The sequence below is a fragment of the Anas acuta genome, chromosome 2 (genome assembly GCF_963932015.1).
Source record: "Anas acuta chromosome 2, bAnaAcu1.1, whole genome shotgun sequence".
NCBI lineage: Eukaryota > Metazoa > Chordata > Aves > Anseriformes > Anatidae > Anas > Anas acuta.
Window position 1 is genome coordinate 140,070,738 of NC_088980.1, and position 19,663 is coordinate 140,090,400.

General features: G+C 43.4%; 1 protein-coding gene across 2 annotated transcripts; it reads right to left on the bottom strand.

The window, feature by feature from the left end:
• Positions 1 to 10,702: 10,702 nt before the first annotated feature.
• On the bottom strand, positions 10,703 to 17,359 carry TMEM74 (transmembrane protein 74). 2 transcript variants are annotated; one of them, XM_068672511.1, is made up of 2 exons: positions 17,078 to 17,359; positions 10,703 to 16,208 (listed from the first exon to the last, which is right to left on the bottom strand). In XM_068672511.1, exon 2 carries the CDS (start codon positions 16,048 to 16,050, stop codon positions 15,100 to 15,102), a length of 951 nt encoding a protein of 316 aa, XP_068528612.1. In that variant the 5' UTR covers positions 16,051 to 16,208; positions 17,078 to 17,359; the 3' UTR covers positions 10,703 to 15,099. The 2 variants fall into 2 exon arrangements, with proteins under 2 accessions (XP_068528612.1, XP_068528611.1); XM_068672510.1 differs by having other exon boundaries at positions 10,703 to 16,256.
• Positions 17,360 to 19,663: the final 2,304 nt, after the last annotated feature.

The following is a 19,663-nucleotide window of genomic DNA, read 5'->3' on the forward strand; positions in this document are numbered from 1 at the left end:
TGTACTATCCTGCTGCATTCCAGAAATACTGAAGCAGCCTTTTCTATGACAGCCATTTATCCTCACAGAGGGTAAGATAGTCGGCGCACTCAATAGCCGCCTCTCCTGCCGCCTGTTCTCAGGAGTTGGAACAGTAGCAATTTGTTTTATGGGACACGGCACTCTCCTGCCCTGCTTGCATGAAGAATCGGCCTTTTGTAACCCCACTCTGTGCATGTTCAGTGCCCAGAGATCGCCTTTCTTGGCACACGCACACGCGAGCATTTCAGAGGCAATGTACGCCACTCTGTTTCGCCTGACAGATATTTTATTCATGGAGGCTAATTTACCTTTTTAGCCGTATGCCCACATAAGTGCGATAAATGGGAGTCCTGGCTCCAGCCTAACCTGTGGACACTGCTATCCAGAGGCAGCTCCTCAGGGAACATCCTCTCTTCCCCTTTCCTTCTGGGAAGCAAGAATATGTACGAGGTGGGTTGGAGAGAAGTGCGTTCCCTGCTAGCTCCTTTGGCCACGCACAGGAGCAGAGAAGGGATGCTCCTGCTGCTCCTGGCTCTGAGGCAGGGAAGTAAGGTGAGTGAGACGATGTGTGGAGAACAGAAGCAAAGTGGGTATTGTATGTGGCATGCATGAGGTGGCCCAGCAGCTCTAACTCAGGCCAGCAAAGCACATGAAAGCTTCAGTGAAGAGCAGTTAAAATCAGCTACTGCATCTAAGGTTACAAGGGACTGTAGTCACCTCTCTGATCTCCTGCCTTGCACAGCACACAGGGCATGTATTACAATTAAAATAATAGTTACTACTGCTATTCTTTTAGGAAAACCATTATTCCTGATTTTTAAACTTCCAGGGAGGCAGAATCCTGAGCCAAGTGTTCACGTCGTTAATTACTCTCACTTGCTTAACTACCAGCTGCTGGGCAGGCTATAAATCCATCTGCAGAATCCAGGTGTCCTCTACTATCAATTTCTGGTTGCCAATAAGTATTTATAGGCTGGGGTGAGAACATCCTGTACTTGTGTGTGTATCTGTGGTTAAACAACGCAGAACATGGGGCTTCACCGTCATGATAAAGCTTTTGAGCTGGTCTGGTACTGTTTTGCTTCACTGTCAACTAGTGCTGCTTCAAAAGGCGAGATCATAACCCCCCTTTTTCCTTTGCTTAGGAAAGATCAAAATACAATTTTCTGTTGAACTGTGGAAGCAGCATGCTTTGCTTTCCTTGTTTGGTATTAGATAATAAGGAGATGCTCTCTGTGCCTTTGTACATAGGTATGTAGCAGTACAGTGCAGAAGAACTTGGAGGCAAAAGACAGTAATTAATGTGCCTATACGTTTCCCAGGAGGGACTAATGTAAGAAACTTGGTCTTCAAAGTGCCTTTGGTTTAGACCTTGTTTAATCTGTACTTTCTTCCTGCCTGTGCTGGTATAATTTTAATGGGTGATTGCTTTAGGAAAATACAGCTTCACCTCTGAACATGATTTATTAACAAATCAAATATCCTATCAGGATGGGAAATGCTGAAAGCATGCACATAGAAAACCAAATCTTACTTATTACAATCACATTCAGCAACCAAGAATTGTTACTATTATTTATTTATTTATTGTGAAACAGACTTGTTAGAGCCAAATCAAAACCAAATCAAACCAAAACAAAAACCAGCCTGCTTTCTCCTCGTGATGGTGTCTTTTCAGCAGGCCATTTCCGTGTGATGAAATAAGGCTCATACACTTACATTGTGTATGTATGCTCACATGCACGTCTGTCGGCACCCTTTCTTCCATAAACATTGATCCTATTAACCAATCCCAATCTAATTTGGGAGAAATGTCATATATATTGCTACACTTAGTGAAAGTTAGCAGTGGAACAGGAGACAGGGACCTTTAATGCTCCAGCTGAGGGAGAAGCATAGTGCCAGCTCATACCTTGTTAGAAACCAGACAACGCAGAGAAGCAAAAACATCAACCACGTCTTTGGATAAGTTTCTAATAGCTGTGAGGCATAAATTTGCTGGAAGCTGAGCTTGCTTCATGCTAGTGCTCAGAGGACTTTTTGGTCCAGCGAATCCCTCCAGGCTTTGCCAGAACAGGCAGGAAACAGAAGGTGCTGGTGGAAATCACGCTGCAGGGAAACACTGCCCTGCTCTGCAGGTGTGACTTGGTTCTCCACATCAGCAAGATCAATGGCAATTGAAACCTCAGATTTCATTTCTGCTGCATCTATTTTCACCAGCTATGGAAGAAATATTTCTTCCTTTCCGAGAATTTTGCAGAATGTGGGCACAGTCACTGGCAAAACTCCCATTGATTCAGGGCCAGAGAATAAACCTCTTCACACACTGCAGCTAATTACAAGCTGTTTGCATTTTCAACTCATGCTAACAATCCAGTTGGAGGATACAGATTTTTATTATTCACAGCTTTTTTATCGTAAGTTGGAAAAATTCTTATTAATCCAAAAGAGTCTGAGTCTCCTCTGGAAAAAAAAAAAAATAATAATAAAAAATAAAATAAAAAAAATAAAAAAAAATGACATTTCTAACTTTGGAGGAGAGAGAGTTTTTATCAGGTAGCCATGCTCTGCACTGTAAAAAGTAAATAAGAAAGTGCATGACATCATTTATGAGCTAAGCAAGTGGCAAAATAATGAAATGCCTTTGCTGATGGGAAGCATGAACTGATATATGCCTCAGATATCTGACTCTTTTAATTTAGAAGCTGCTTTCTCCAGTGGAAAAAAATGTTTAAATACCCAGTATCTGCAATTTATTTCTGGTGTTCATGAATCAAACCCACACAAAAATGAGGAGATCAAAATGCAGCAGATAGATGTTGAACTGAGATGGTGATGATTAATGGCATTGTGATGAGAAGTAAATTTGTCAAAGACTGCAGTTCATGACTAGTTTTAGATGAACTACGGACAGGGAAGAAATCACAAAATGATAAAAAATCATTTTAACATGCTTGTGCAAAAGGCTTCAGCTACTCATTTCACGTATTTTCATTTCAAACTGACAAAAGCTAACCAAAATATTATTTATTTATTTATTTTAGTGGGAGGCAGAAAAACTAAAACTCCTCTACAGCGTCCTGTGGTGCTTGCTTATGTAGAGGAAAAATGACTTTTTTTTTTTTTTTTTTAGGTGACACACAGAGTGTCATCCAGTGACCAACTTGAAGGACAGGAATAGCCATCAGGACACCTTTCTGAGCAAAGAACATTATTTCTTAACTTCCAAGCCATCTCTGTTTTGGCAAACTATTTATCTGTCAACTTAAGGGATAAGATCAGGCAATGCCTATACTTTCCATATGCTTCTTTTGCTACAGATCATTTGGCCAAAGATAACTGAATATCTGAATCTGACTTAGTTTATTATTTTGAAATATTTTGGTTCCTGTAAAAGCATATGAAAACTGAACTTTTCTGCAGGGCATGTGGACCATTTTCCTACTGCTGGCACAGTAAAAAATAAATCAGCTTCACTGCAGAAGGGCAGAAGACATTTTGAAGGTTTTTGAGAGATTAGTTTAATTAGCCAATAAACTAAATAGAATACACATATTTCATCGAGATAGTAGAAATGCATTATCTTGAACAATAAACACAGCATTCACATGCAGCTCATGATAGCAAAGACACTGAGTAATACGAGAGAGAGAATTAGCAGGAGAGGGGAGGGTGAAGGATGAGAGCAGTGAGGATACAGATGGAGCTGGCAGAGCATCAAGGACAATTGACATGAAGGTTAAGGACGTAGGGCTACAGATGCAGCCACAGTCAGGTCAAGCTCCCTTTGCCCAAACTTAGATTAGCCATGCATGAGGCTCTTCCACTCCACAAACCACGTAGCTGTTTTAATATGCTGAGAGGCAGAGTATATTGCTCAGGCACTGTGCCATGCTACGGCAGCTCTGTGCTTCTCAGGAGCTGAGTTGGCTCTGTGTCTGGTTAGCTCAAAAGCTTGCACAGCTCAGGCAGCGCTCTGTCTGTGCCCACCCGCACAGTTGTGGAGAAAAAGGAAAAACCAGACTCAAATTTGGAGCATCAGAAAGCTGCTGGATTTGTTCAGCTGTTCATGAAGCCACTGCCTAAGGTCTTGGGGTCCTTAGAGAACATGGAGAACATAGAGTGTCCTCAAACTAATTGGGGAAAAAAAAAAAAAAAAGTTCTGAAAGATGACAAAATGATTTAAGAGAGAATGTAAGGTCTGTCCAAACTGAAAGAAGTTTTTGCTATTACTATCACTGGAAACAAAATTGGGCCTATATAGTGTAGCCTAAGAAATGACTGGCAACTCACATTCCCCTCCACTAAAATAGAAATGAATATGGGCCTTGAATACATTGAGCATATCTAGAGGACATATTTTATGGAGACATTGCTATTAAAATCAGGACTTTATGGTTCATTAGTTTAAAGAATGAATAATCTGTGGTTTTAGTAAATAGATACATCGTGACTTGAAAAATGTTGACCACCACCAAAACATCCATTACCCATTGTTTTTGTATTCCTCTCTTTGCCTGTCTTTGATTTTCTTTTTCATGTGTTTGGACTGACATTCTCGATTAGCCTCCAGTATTACAACAGCATAAATCAAGCTGACTAAATTCAGTTCAATATGAAATGTGAAAGGTATTTCCCCAATAATTATTGATTGAAGCTATTTACATTACGAAATCCATATTTCTACCTACTTGTTGACAAGACCTTCAACCCCTCCCAATTTCTTCTAAGTTCCATACCTTTCTTCTGACAAAAGAAGCATGAAAAATATTTTTCTTATTTTTTCCCCTTCTGTTCACCAAGATAAAAAAAAAAATAAGATGCACAGGTGTCTGCAAGCGTTTAGAATACCTTTATTAAAATGGAAATGAAAGCAAACATGATCCTATATAAGTGGCAGCTCACATCTTGGATGAACATAGTGACTGACTTCAGTATCCAATGATAGCAACTTCTGCTCAAGCCAAAGGGAGATGGTCTCTCCTTTGGAGCTGTGGCAGATTCGCATCCTGTGATGTTTGGATATTGTCCTCCTAAATTGTAATGCATTGGCTCACCTTATGTGTAAATAAATGACTGTACTTATTTAAGTAAGCATCTTGTTGTGTGTTGTAGCACTTTTAAATGGGATGCGGGCCATTTTCAGTGAAGGATTCTTAAATATTGTATAAACTTTTCATGTCGGTTCTCCATGGCCTGAATTCTAACCTTCAACCTTGTAAGAAAAAAAGTCACTAAAAACTGTTCTGTTTACTGTGATTTAGACTGTGATTTTGAGCCACAGCCTTGAGCTATTACTGCTGTGCTGTGGAGCATCCCCAGGAGCTGTTTATCTCTCTGAGTCACAACTCCTTTCCTTTCTTCTTGCTCTGGGCAGGAACAGCAACTTATTACTGACCTCAAATTTTATCTCAGGCTAACTCAGCCACCCAGCTGAAAAGTAGGCTTAATGTCATCTGAATTGGAGGGGACATGTGAAATAATTGCCCTTTTCTTCCTACACAATGGGTCCAGAACCAGGTAATACGTAGGACAGCCAAAGATTAGGTACCTGTTTTTTGTTGGGCTGCAGAGCACTCACCACAGGCAAGTCCATTGATAGACGAGATCTGGGCCCTTAGACAAAAATCTCTGTAGGTGTTTAAAAGGATATTTAAGGCTGTTTATAAAAACAGAAACCTATTCCATTACCAGGCTCACACATGAAGCTGCAGTAGTACCTTTGTCAGCTGGACAGTGCTCAGTGCCACCGCAGTGGTTGTGCTCAAGTGGTTCTGTATGCACACAGGTGTATGTGAAGCTTATGAAGAACTGTGGAGCTGGCATCAAAGCGGAAAGCAGGAACAGCACAAACAGAAATAATTTATGACGGTGAACTGCCGCAGACATGAACACAAATGGGAGTCGTCTGGATAAGAGAAAGTTTGACAGCTCTTTGAATCAGAGCACTAAATAAAGACGTGCATTTGTGGTGCTCCTGGAAGGACTCTGCTTCCAAAAATCAATGTAAAGATCTGTTCAGCCCAATATGTGGCATTTTTCTCCCCTTCTCAGACAGACTAATTTTACCTATAAACATGCTGTCTGTATTACCTCTCCTTTTTTCCTGTAGATGATAAGGCATTGTCCCAAACTGACCTAACAACAGCAATTAGAGAGATGAATTGTCACTTTAGGTTACTTAGACAGTGGTTAAAGTTGATAGAGGTTCAGGCTGCTTCTTTGCAGATGGCCCACAACAGAGCAGTCCCCTGAGAAGCCCAGCCAGAGCTGCCGGGCCCCAGATCACTCCTCAGACACCAGGACGGCGGCCGCAGCATTTGTTTCTTCATGAAGATATCTCACATTTGCTTCTCTCCATACTTCTCTGTCCCTGCTAGACAGCTGAAAGTGTACACTCAGCACAGCCAATGTTCTCTCTCACACAAAGACAAGAAATACCATTAGTGTGTGAATGATGGATGAGGTGAGCAGTTCCTGTACCCCTCCCATTTTGTTCAGGGATTGACTGTGAGCAGATACTTGTCTCCTTCCCTCCCACAGTCCATCATGGACCCAAAGGTTTGACCCTCACTCTCTGCACACCACTCTTCCTACAAGCAACTGCTTCCCAACAGAGGCTGCAGAATTAGGCATAAGGCATTAGGCATATGACAAATGACGCTCTTTTTGTAGACTGTGCAGATCTGGAGGTCAAACACACTATTAATAATTCTCTGACTTTTTAAAAGCTGTATTTCCTCCATTTGTTGGCAACATGATTTGAAAGGTCTGTACAAGCCACTTAAAACAGCAGCTGAACAGAGGCATTTCAGCACTGTCCAATATTGATTTTTGTCTCTAACTCGTCTCTTTGCTCAGACTGGTTTCAATATCCTGTGAAGTTTAAGTGAAGATACTTCCAATCTCGATAGCTGTGCACTGCCATTTGATACTATAGGTAAGCCAGTCATATTTTCCTTAGTTTGGCAAATGGCAAGTGTGCCAAAAAATCTCCGTCTTAGACCACTTCTGCCTACATCAAAGAAAGGCTGGGTGAGGAACGAATGGAGGCGGGTTGGAACGGGGAACCCAGTCACCAGGCTGCTTGCCAAGCTGAACCTGTTCCAGAAAAAAAAAATAAATAAAATAATAATAATAATAATAACGGACACAATATAGAGCTGGTACAGCAAATTATTTCTGCCTGGAAACAAGGAGCCCTAAAGAACAAAGACCTTCAGTAAATTCAACAAACTAGCTGGTGTGCTCCCGTGAAACAGAAACTTAAAGGAAAAAGGCATTCAGGAGATTTAGCTAATCCTAACCAAAAGCTTAAGGACACAAGCATATGTGAAACATGAAGACGTGAAAGAGAAATAAACATTGTAAGCATTGGTTTAGCTCATCATAAGAGTGACCTGAAAATTAAGACATTTTCACACTGGGGAAATTAGGGCAAATAATATTGGTTACAATAGTATTGTGCAATATTTGTGGGGGCAACAGACAAAGAGAGAAAATGCGATCTTGCTAGAAGAGAAGAAAAGGTGGTAAGGAAGCACTCTATTTACACTATAAAGAAAAAAAAAAAAAAAGGAATGAACTATTTTTCTGCTTTGTGAAGAGGGAGAGAGGAAAATGATGCTCAGAAGGCTGAAGTCCTTCAGCCTAGTTTTTTCTTTACCTCATTAAAAAGTCTAAAACAACTCAGACTATACACAGAATTTAGAACTTATTAAGAACTTAGGCTAGCAGAAAGCAGAAAAAGAGGTTACATAGATAAAATATTAATTTTCAAATCATGTGAGCCTTGTAAAATTCACCCGAGTGCCCAGGGAATTGGGTAACGCAATTTCATAGCCATGAGCAATTATCTTTTAGGAGTGATGCAGGGTGAACGAAGTTCCAGAAGACTGGAAAATGACCTCTCAAGAGATATTCCAGCCATGGTTACCAATCCTGTAAGAAGAGGGGAAAAAAGGTAAGACTGTGACTTACTGATTTGTAGTTTCTTCTTTGCCACAATGTCAAAGCAACTACTTGATATTCTCACTATAGGCAAACACAAAGTTTTGAGAACACGAGGTCAGACGGGATCAAATCAAAGGTCCATCTATCAAGAAATTGTCTCAGATAGTAGCCTACAGCAGATACTGATGTATCTAAGGCAAAGTGTAAGGTCAGCATGTACCAGCATATTCTCTCAGCAATCAGAAGCTTAGGGACTTTCAGAGCTAGAGTCTTTGCATCTTTATGTTAATAGCCCTCCATGATCTTTAATAGTCCTTTACAATTACTAATCAAGAGATCTTGAGTGCAGTCTTTGTTATATGAAATAAGAAGATAATATATAGAAACTGAAAATAGCCACGTACTTTCCACTACGCTGATTTTCAGTAAATATATTTTTGTTCCCAACTTGGATATATTATCAAATACACATTTATTGCATGAACAGCTCATCTTTGAGAAAAGCAATACCAAAATGTCAGGACAGCTACTTGGTATCATTTACATTTGAGCGGTTACTCTGGCTACTTTGTCAGAAGCTGCTTCATGCTATATTTGAACCAAATTTATTTTAAGCTATAAAGAGACAAAAAAACAATCTCCTCTGGATGGATACACTACTGTGGAGACTAGTGATTAAAGGACTTTATTTACATTTCTACCTGATCAACATCTTTTAGATACTTCTAATGGGAAGAATTGATTTTTTTTCTTTACAAAAGGGACTTAATCAATTTTGCTTCTGGAAATGTTTTATTCAACAATAGCTAAGTTTCCCTGAATACACATCTGTCAAAACAGAGCCTACTATTGGAAAAGAGAAGCCTTTTGTGCTGATATAAAGATACCTGCTTTATTATTTGAACAAAAGCCTATTGATTTTTTGAAACATAAAAAAGAAGCTTACAATAAATCAAATGCCTTAAACGTGCAAAATCTTCCCAAAATTCCTGCAAATATTAGCAAAATTTAAGTTGGGTTGACTTTGCTAGGAATTTTTTTAAGTGTTTTCTACTTGAATGGCTCCTAGGAAATGGTATTTGTAATGTCATTTTTAAAGAAAAAAAAAGTATACATATATATATACATGTATATACTTGCCATCCCTTTTGGTTTCATTTATTTTAGGGGTTTTGTGATGAGTGAGCTCTTTTCTGTAGTACTGGGCTGTGACCTAAGAGGTCTTGATTTCTGTTCTCAGCTCTCCAGCTGGCTTTCTGGGTGAGTCACTTCATCTGTAAAACAAGGGCAGTATGTGTCCTATACACTGCTTTGATACCAAGGTGCAGGAGGCTTTATGTAAACATTATGCATCATGCCACAAGAGATCTCACTTCTCAAGCAGCTGCATACATTCAGATGGAAGCACTTTCAGAGATGGTCTGCAGGTGAAGAATAAACACGTGTTTTAGATTGCAATGCCCTTATTTAAAAAGACGATCAAACACACACACACACAGTGCAACCCAGTTAATGGTAATACCTCAGAATTTTTACCACACGTAAAGGTGGAAGAGTCTACACAGGAGAATAAAATTATTTGCAAATCTTTAATACAGCAAGTTCCCAAAAGTATTTTAACTGGATTTGTATTGAAATCTAGTATGCAATTGCATTATTTGGCTGAGTTTCTAGAAATGGTAGGACATTGATGCTAACACAAACAAATATTAACTGTGTACATTTCAAAGAGATTCTTGACTTGTCTGTTTTTATTCAAATGTATAATAGCCACAATTTCATTTAAGCTGGTGAGAAAAATCAAAGAATCAATCTTGTAGTTTCCAAGATTCTTGACCTTGCCAGGACTTATGCCCAAGAGAAAATAAGTCCTTGTACATACTATATATGATGATGAGTCCTTCATCATTTTAAAAGATAAGATTAAAAAGAATCCTGTAAAAACAAGTAAAAAATAAATTAATGTTTGCTTTCAGTTAGAAAGCCTCCCAGATCTTTAAGCTGATGGATTGTCATATCTATAAATACACCTACTCTCTTAACCTCTTAATAACCATGGGTTGTACACCATAGACTATATCTGGCATGAGTGCAATTTACTGCAGTCAATTTAGTTACCTCGGGGACACATTTATTACTGTTATGGCAGCAACAGCCTGAAACCCAAATAGAGAGTGGGGACCCTAATGCACCAGGTACTCTGGAAACTCATAACAGAAGCAGACAGCCCCTGCTCCAACCTCAATCCAGAGTCATCGGCGGTGCTCCCACACACGCTTTGATTGACACGACACCAGCAGGGAGAGATCTGGTACTGTCATGCAGTACATGAAAAACAATGTTGGAAGGCATGACCTGCATGCCATACACTCATACCGCATTTGGGTGGGAGCAGAGGCTGGCAAGGGTGGGTGAGATGCTGAGCTGGCATGTGCTGGGGTTTTGGGAAAAACAAAAAGCACAAGCCAGGAGCAAGCCACGGCATGGCTGGGGTGAGGACATGGTCCCAATGTTGCATTGTGCATGGTTATCGCAGGCAAGGTCTCAACACCCACCTACTCCCCCAGCCACCTGCTTGCACAACCCCAGCTGCCTCCTCCTCTCTGTTTTTTGGAAACATGGAGTTAGGTGGGACACCTGTGTAGTGAAGTTTTAAAGCCTGTATCCTTTGGCACTTTCTGACTGATCAGAGCTCAGCGAAGGGCAAAGATAACCACGGCACCAGAGATCAGCTTTACAGATTTTTATTTTTTAATCTGTACAGAACGCTGTTGCTATTATAATAAGGCATCAAATGCACAATCGAAAAGCTCACGATGAACTGTGATGTTTCACCCTTGAGTGGGTCAAAAAGGAGTTTTACAAGATTAAAGCCATTGCTTTCCCAGTCGGTAAACTCGATATTCATTACAGACAGATTTTTAAAAGAATTACAAAGATTAAAAAACTGTAAACATATCAAAACCAGCAACAACCCAGCATAGCTTCCTAGGAGAGAGTTTTGGGTTTCCCTGCTGCGGGTCAGGCCTTGGGCTGGCAGTGCAGAGGTGAGGCTGGCTGGGCTGGGCTGGGTGCTTCACCACGGACCTTTCTAGGGGGCAGAGTCCCATGGCACAGCTCTCAGCAGTTCCCAAATGGCCCAGCCTCTGTCACAAATTTCTGACTGAGAAAAAGAAACTGAGAAAACCGGTCCCCGGGGAGCTATTTCAGCAGCAGAGGGTACAGGGAGGAGCCCCGGCCAAGGCCTCACGTTCCCTTGGTGGGGAGGCAGAGCCCTGCCCCACAGGCTGGCAGCCCCGCTGACACATCATGAGGTAGAAAATGGGCAAACGTCACATTTTACTGTGAGGGTCAGTCAGGAATAAACTGTTCATCCCCCAGCACAAATCATGGTTTGTTTCTAGGATGCTCCAAGGGGTGCCTAAAACACACCTGGTATGCCCTAAAATTCATAGCCCTCCATTGACCCAGGCAACAAGTTTAGCCGATGTGATGGAAAAATACAATTTTCCTTAAACTTGTACCCTAAAAGCATTTACATTTTGAGTACGGGAAATCAAATTGCTAGGGTGTATGAGCAGGCAATCAATCTCCCTCAGCCTCAGCCTTTGGTACTGCCATTTGTGACCATTTGTGGACACTCATCCACCAGGCAGTGGACTAATACATTCATTTCCCACAACCAACCACCAGACAGCAAGTGTTTTGGTTTCTCTTGCACTGTACATCACTAGAACCTGAGAGTCCAGAGGTTTTACATCACACCACCAACCCATACAGCCTTCTCGTTTGTTTGGTGATCAGAGAAATGTCCTGAGTTTTGTCTACTGAACTCCTGCACTCTGTCCTCTAATTCCTGCCTTCACCTTTTCTGTAGCACACTTTAACACCAAAATAAAGAAACTGCATTAGTTCTGCTTTTTTATTATTCCTTACACCTCTGTGGTGTATACTTAGATTATTAGGTTGACTTACGTTTCCTTAAAATGCTCAGGGAAAATTTGAGGGTTCATTTAGGTATTGCAGGCTTATGATCTGTGACAGGCATTTTACAAAGTGTCAGAAAACTTCTCACTTGATAATAATATACTGACAGTCTGGGGAACACGCTCTTTTCTAGTGCTAATAACCAGCATTAAGGCATGCCATGGTTCCTACAAGAAATCTGTGATCCTTACAGTGTTAGCTGTCATCTTTCTGCAATTATGGAATGTACTCCAATTTTATGCATATGTATCATTAAAAAATAAAAATAATGGCTCTCAAAACTGCCAGCCTCAGTTTTAGAGCTTCTGCCAAGTACAACGTTTCCCATTAGGGGTAGGAAGCGATGAAAGGGTTTTTGCCCCCCATGACATCCGTCCTCTGCCCCACAATGTCTGCTGCCCCTGGCCAGGCATCGTCTGCCCTCCTGCTTGGCTCCCCTGCAGTTTTGGAGGTCACGGCATCGTTTCCTGTCCTAGGGCCAGGGCAGGCAGCAGCACTGACCCCACCACACCACCTCAGGTGGTGTTAACAGGCCCTGCAGGCAGTTTCCTCATACCCAGGAGCAGGCAAAGGGCAACTGATGAGGAGCCTTCCTCCTCCATGTCTTACTTCTTGGGCTATTTTACTCCATATTCTCACTGATCCCAATGGACTGAAGGTTTCTCCTTACATATGTAAGCTCTTTTTCACCATAGAAATTCAATCCTGAATCCCTGATGACACACCCAGACGGATGTAAGCTCTCCCAAGATGACTGCTGAAATGCTGGCCACTGTGAGTTCCTGCCCTCAGACATGCTCTATATCATGATGTAACTGGTAATAACATCTACTAGGCAGTAGCACTGCTGAATAAGGCTGCTCCTTTAATTGCCAGCTAACACTGAACTAAAGCAGGAGTTAGAACAGATAACATTTAAGTAGCATCTCTTTTGCAGGGCCAAAGTTAAAACCTGATACATCACGCTATTTACAGCGACCAAAGGCATGAACCTGGAGCAGCACAGGTTCTCCAGCTCTCTGTCGAGGGCACCTACACAAGCACCCACGACCAGTAAGCACAAGGGACTGAACACAGGCAAGTGCCAGGCACAGGCATGTGCCTCCTGACACGAACAAAGAGGGCTTGAATGAGATGGCAGAACAGTGTTCGGTCTTTTCCTGCACAAGGACCCCACATTTCTACGTGCCACTCGTGTAATTTCTGCAGACTGAAAAATCCATTTTTTGGATATACCGTAATTTGGGGCACAATTAACACACAGAAGACAGAAAACAGGTGGTCCCCCTGGCACACGTAATGATGGCTGGGAAGGGACCATAAACAGTCTCATTCAGGTGTAAAATACAGTTTTTCCTCTCACTGCTCTGAGTCACACCAGCCAGTATGCTCCAACCCTCACATCAGGCTGCTCTCCCAAAATAGAGCAGGGCAGTATTTGTGACCCCCACCAGTCACACTAGACTGAGAAGGAAACCCAGAAGCCCTGGGAGTTCTGACTGGAAGAAAGCAATGTCAAAAGCACCAGGTCCCAGCACCACCTGAGCAGGAGGATTTCTTGTTATTCTGAACCTCAGAAAACAAGAGGTTGCCACCTCTTCCTAAGATTCTTCTCAGATATATCACAGCAGGAAAGAAAAAGTCTCATTTGTACAAGATTTTATATTCCCGATGTTTGAGATTTAAACATGACTGACAAGGCTGTGACAGTGAAACAAGTGTTTCTACCGTGACTCTGCAGCCAGGGTCTGTACAGACAGAGCTCTTCACTCATGTTCGGCTTTGGTAGGGTCTAGGACATATATAATATTAAGCACTGTTCACTAAGAAATGACAGCAGTGCATACAACAATCCTTGTTGTTTTTCCCAGCATCACAAGAACACCACTCCACACAAACACGCTGATACTAAAGTAAATACCATCAGCAGTACAGGTTTTTGGCTACCTTGCTATGTAACTGTGAATAATAGCATCATGTATTCTTGATCATCCTCTGTGTTAACTAAGTCCTATGTCAGACAGTCCACCTGTCTGATATTTAACCTTTGTATTTCCTGACAATGTATTTTTTATAAATAATTTGGTTTATATTGAACAAGCCCCAGAAGCTCCATCCTGACCATTTCTTTCCAGTTATGAGAAGGCTGGCAGCCTAGTGACATAAAACTGAAGTTTCAAAGGACTAGTGTGATGCAGACAGGCCCAGTATAAGCAAAGCCCTTCAGCATCCATACTGAAGGAGAAGTGTTCAGTCTCTGCATCCCGATGCTTTTTTACTCTTTGGGTCTTTGAGACTCCAAACAAGAGGTCAGTGAATTCAAGTTATGGCAGTTTTCATACAAAGACATCTGTCCACCAGGAACTAAACTTCTTTTATATGGGCCGCTATAGCTATCAGAAGTTAATGACTATCAATCATGGCTAATCTGAACTGAAATGGAACCACTGACCTCAAGTTGAAAGAACCTTTTGTCTCTCACCAATACCATCATGAGCCATATGGTTCCCTGCCCTTTGCCTTTTATCTTTATATTTTAAATAATCACCACTAATTGTACCGTTGTCTGAAAATATGCGAGATTTGTGGTAAGTCATGAACAAGTGGTCTTTTTTTCCATTAAGTCTCATTCACAGAAAATAAGGGATCAGCTTAAAGTTAAAGGATAAAAAAGCATCTCTCTTAATTAAACATCAGCCTTGCTATTTGATTATTATTCCCACTTTTTAACATGACATCAAGTAGGCTGTTAGTAATCCCTCTGAAGACTGCAAAAATTAACAGTTTCCAAGGTGTCAAGGTCACTCCTGTTCTGTATGGGAATAATAAGAAAATTATATAGGCAAGACACCAAAGGAATGTTTTATGTTAGGATAAAGGAGTTACCTACAGAACCTACTCACCACAAATCTCTTTTTATTAAGTAGTTTTCATTATTTCATATCAATTGCATTTTCTCTGGCATGTTTTCCCTTTACAACAAGTGCTCATATACTGCTAACATTCGATTATAGAGCTTAAGAAAAAAACATTATTGTCAGACAAATAAATGCATCACCAGCTATCTTTAGCCACATCTGTTTTCTTTAATGAAACATGTTTTCTCGTAGAAACGCTGCCTTAAAAATCATGACCACTCTAATTATCTACGGCAAGCACATCTTCCTCAACTAACGACAGCTCGAGCATATTATCATTTGCACCAGACTTCATTCTGAAATTGAAAGACCCATAGAGCTTCGCAGACTCCTTGGAGGATGCAAACCTGCTCCTCCGGTATAGCTCCCCTTTCCACATGGACATCATCAGCAGGCTGGAGAGCACCACTCCCCCCAGGGTTAAGAGACACAGCCCAGCAATCACACAGCGGTCCAAGTGAGCCCCGATCCTGGCGCTCTCGTTCTCCAGTCTCTCCATCTCCCGGGCAGCCACTGTGTTGGGATCCACAGTCACGTCTCTGGGTACCACGTAGGAAATGATCACCAGCAAAATCCCGCTAACGAGGAACAAAATGGCACTAATGAACCCATAGTCCACGGATTTCCCAGCTGCTGCCTCCGAGGCCGTGTCATCCTCCTCGGAGACCAGGGAAGGGGAATCATGAACCCACTCGGGTGGCAGCTCCCGGCAGGAGCGCTGCAGAGGAGCATCCCGACAGCCTGTTGGACTAGGGGGACTTCTTGCGTGCTCCAGGTTCACATTCTCATCCACGTAGGTGAATGACGTCTCGAGTTCCTGGGCACAGCAGCAGGCTTTCTTCTTCCCTGCATCCCCTTCCCCCGGGAGGCTCTCGGGCAGGTGGCAAGGCTGGGAGGTGCTGGGGGGTGCCGGGTGCTCCCAGGGCAAGGGGCCTGAGGCAGAGGACAGGGGAACCGGGGCGGGCTCAGCCACGGGGTCCCTCTCTGAGGGCTTGCAATTCCTTTCACAGTGCAGGGCTGCTATGGCAGAAGCTGCTTTGGGGTCCACCTCACCCCTCTCATGCTGCTGCTGCTGTTCATAGGGAGAGGAAGGCAGGCTCCAGCCTGCAGCGGTGCCCAGAGACCCCTGCCTGCTCTCCTCGGCCAGGTAGAGAAGCTCCATGCAGGCCATCGGCCTCGTACCGGCGAGCCTGGACTCCTGGGCTACTGCATCCTTCAGCAGGCGCTGCCCCTGACTCACTGGAGCGGTTTCATGGTACCGGAGCCGCCGTATCCCAGAAATCTTCTACTCTTTCAGCAGCGTTTTGTTAGGGACATGGCTTGTGTCAGCTGTTAAATGATTAAACAAATCCCCTCTGACGTTCATTTCTTTTCAGTCTGCAAATGAAATAGCAAAGGGAAAAAAAACAAACAAAACACACAAACAAAACACAAAACAACAACAAAGCCAAGCCCGACAACCTCCTGATGGTACGTTAATAAACCAAAGAGCAGATAACACAAATATAATACATCAGTCTCCCTCTCAACTGCTCGAGGGGAGATGGCAAACACAATTGTTTTAACCACGAACTTAAAACTGCAATCCGCTTGCAGATCCAAAATCTATTAGGGAGTCTAATCAACCTTTGACACCGATATCCAATTAAGGCAGTAAGTCATCTACAGAGCACGGGGGTAACCCGAATAACTGCGGAAAATGTCAGGGGGGAAAAAAAAAAAAAAGGCATCTATTTTTTTTTTCAGCAGTAAGTAACTTCCCCTCTCCGAATTAAGGATTTGAACCGCAGACGCACAGACTAATTAGAAAGAAACACGCAAATCCCACGCAGCCCCCTAATCCAGGATCTGCATTCTCCGGTGGAAATCTGATAATCCTACGGGAAAAGCAGCGCTTTCCTACAGCAGATCTCCCGTTTGATTAAGAGCTTTGGGAATGCAATTCCGCCTCGGAGACCGGAGGGCTCAAGGGCGGAGATCGCTCCCGGTCCGCAATTAATTCATTATTCCCCCCCCTCGCAGCCCAACTCCCCGCACCCCCGGCGCAAAGCCTGCACCGCCCGGGGGATGCGCGGCACCCGCAGCACCCCATGTGCGGGGCAAGGCAGGCGGGGCGCGGCGGACACACGCACACGGGGCTCTCACACGCACACCCGGGGCTTGCACACGCACACGCGAGGGGCTCGCACGCCACCTACCCCGCCGCGGCCACCGGCAGCGCCGAGCCCAGCCGAGCCGGGCAGCGCCGAGCCCAGAGGAGGCGGGCGGGCTGCGGCTGCGGCACGCTGGGAGTTGTAGTCCGCAGCCGGGGGGGGTGGGGGGGTGCCTGGCCTGGCAGCCCCCCTCCCTTCCACACACCCGCCTGGTCCCCCAAAGGAACCGCCGTGCATCCTTCAAGGATGCCCGCTGCGGGATGCACGCACGGGGTGGTGTTTCCCTAACCACGAGAGCTGGCGGTGGGCTGGACGGGGTGGTGATGATAACGCTGCTTTCACGGCGTAGTGAGGGGTGAGACCTGGAGAAATGTTCTCAGCGCTGCCAGACTTGCAGAGAAATCTCAGGAAAATACCAGGCTCGCCACCCGCCGTCACGCGCTTTCCGTGGCAGGCATAAAGGGAACATTAAAAACTCTGCTGGCAAAAGACACAATAAAAATAACGACCGGCTGGCATGGACCTTTGCTGACTTTTCTCGTCGGTGCCTTCTCTGAAGTGATGAACTGGGGTGTGAAAATAAATTGTGGAGCTGAGATGAAGGTTTATTGGAGGACACCAGGCTCTGGGGGGGTGCTGGAGGGAAAAGACTTTCAGTGTGGAGCTGAAATGAGGGGGGTCTGTAGGAAGAAGAGGGGAGCAGCACCTGCCTCCCTGGCTACCAGCGGAGGAAAGCAGGGGCACAAGGTGGAAAGCAAGCTGGGAACAAACCACCCCAGGCAGAATAGAGGACAGACTGACTCAAGGCATTGTCCCAGCATGAGGGAACAGGGCTACAGAACTGTGTAATGACTCTGACAGTTCTGAAACACTGTATTCGGCAAACAAACCAATGTTTTGAGGACAAATCCAGACAACACGTCAAAGACCAAGCACAAGCACAGAATATTCTAATCTTTGTGGCAATAGCCCTCATGAATGTCAAAACCATCAGGACACGGCAATAATGCGGAGACTTCCACAGAAGAATTTTTCCCCAGTGCCCATCTGAGACGGCTCAATGCTTTGGGCTTGCTTGGCCCATGTTATTGAAGCAGCTCCAGGCCATGTTTCCATTTAGCAGAGCACAGTTTCTCAATGCATTGAATGCTGTGTTATTTGTTCTTTGAAGAAAAATTGTAAGGAGAAAATTATGGAATGGGGAAAAGTGCAGACTGTCCTTGGAGCTCTTTGTAACACCCTGTTTGAAATAAATAGAAAGAAGCAAATAAAACCTAATCAAAGAAGCAAACAAACAAGCTGATCTACAAATTGTTCAAATACTTTAAAGCAAAGCAAACCCAGAAACAAACACTCTTTAAGTCTACAGAAACATTTCTATTTGGGAAGACAGCAGGATAGGAATATACAGCGGGCTGCAACCTGCCACATCTCGACAGACAAGTCTTAATTAAGTGACTGACAGGAGAAAGCTTGGTGTTCGCCCCCAGCAAAGCAGCCTGGAGAGAACACAAGCACCTCTCCTGGGCCTCAGCACTATCTGCCAAGGCCTTGGGTGGGCAGTTTCTTCCCGACAGCCGATACAAAGGCAGGAAATTGTTGTCAGAGCACAACAAATGGCCGTGTCATTGATCCTTCAAAGCCCAGGAGCTACAACACTTATTCTCAAGCATTTGCTAGAACTGCAGTTATTTGTTATTTACCCCCACACAAACCTCTTGCTGAGCAGACCACCCACTCTCCCCTCCTATTGTGTGCCAGTTTGTATTGGGCATGTATGTTAATTTGTTGCTAATAATTATGGTTCCGCAAAGTGAGGAGCAAATGGAGAGGGCGAACCACGACTCTGTCAGTCCAAATGCTGGTTAGTCTTTTACATCTTCCCAGGTGACGCTGTATCTCATTTGCCACCTACAGTGACTGTAGCAAAATCATTGTCTAGTCACACTCCATAATTCTGATATTTCTTTTTTCTTCCTTTTGAATGCAAGGAGTTAACAGCATTTTTGCTTAAAGAATGTAAGTGATTGTTGCCAAAGCTCTGAGGTGTGGAAGGTGGGTAAGATGAATGCATAGCAACACATACTCTGCAAACACAAATACAGCTGGTGAAAAGATTAATCAAGCAAGGGCAGGAAGTAAGAACATTTGTCACGGAAAAAATGGCCACATAGAGCTAAAAAAACAGAGTGATGGACACACAATGGGACAGGAATAAAAGACTGGAGTAGACTGTCAGCGTTGATGAGCCTTGTTCTCTCTGTTGCAGCCTACCACAATCATAAAGTCTTTTCAGAAACAGAACTTCACTGTGGTAGCAGCACAGTGAGGGTATGGGATGTGAAAGCAGACTGATAAAGGTGTCTCAGTTTGGATACATGGGGCTGAATCTAAACCATGCTCTAGACCTGCTTGGGAGCCTTCTTCCAGTTGGGCCCAACTAAAAATGAGTCTCTGAACTCTAGTTAAAAGTCATCAGGTAGATGACTTTTCTGTGCTGGGGTAAAACTGTGCTCATTGTAAGACTGGAAGAAGGCTTGTGAGGATCTAAAAGTGGATTCACTCCATCTATGTTTATATTTGTAGGGCTAAGGGCCACATGAGCCCTGAATATGTCAGGGGAAACAGGCA

Bases quoted from the DNA above. Each gene is read 5' to 3' on its own strand.
- TMEM74 (XM_068672511.1), bottom strand. From the start codon at position 16,050: ATGGCCTGCATGGAGCTTCTCTACCTGGCCGAGGAGAGCAGGCAGGGG.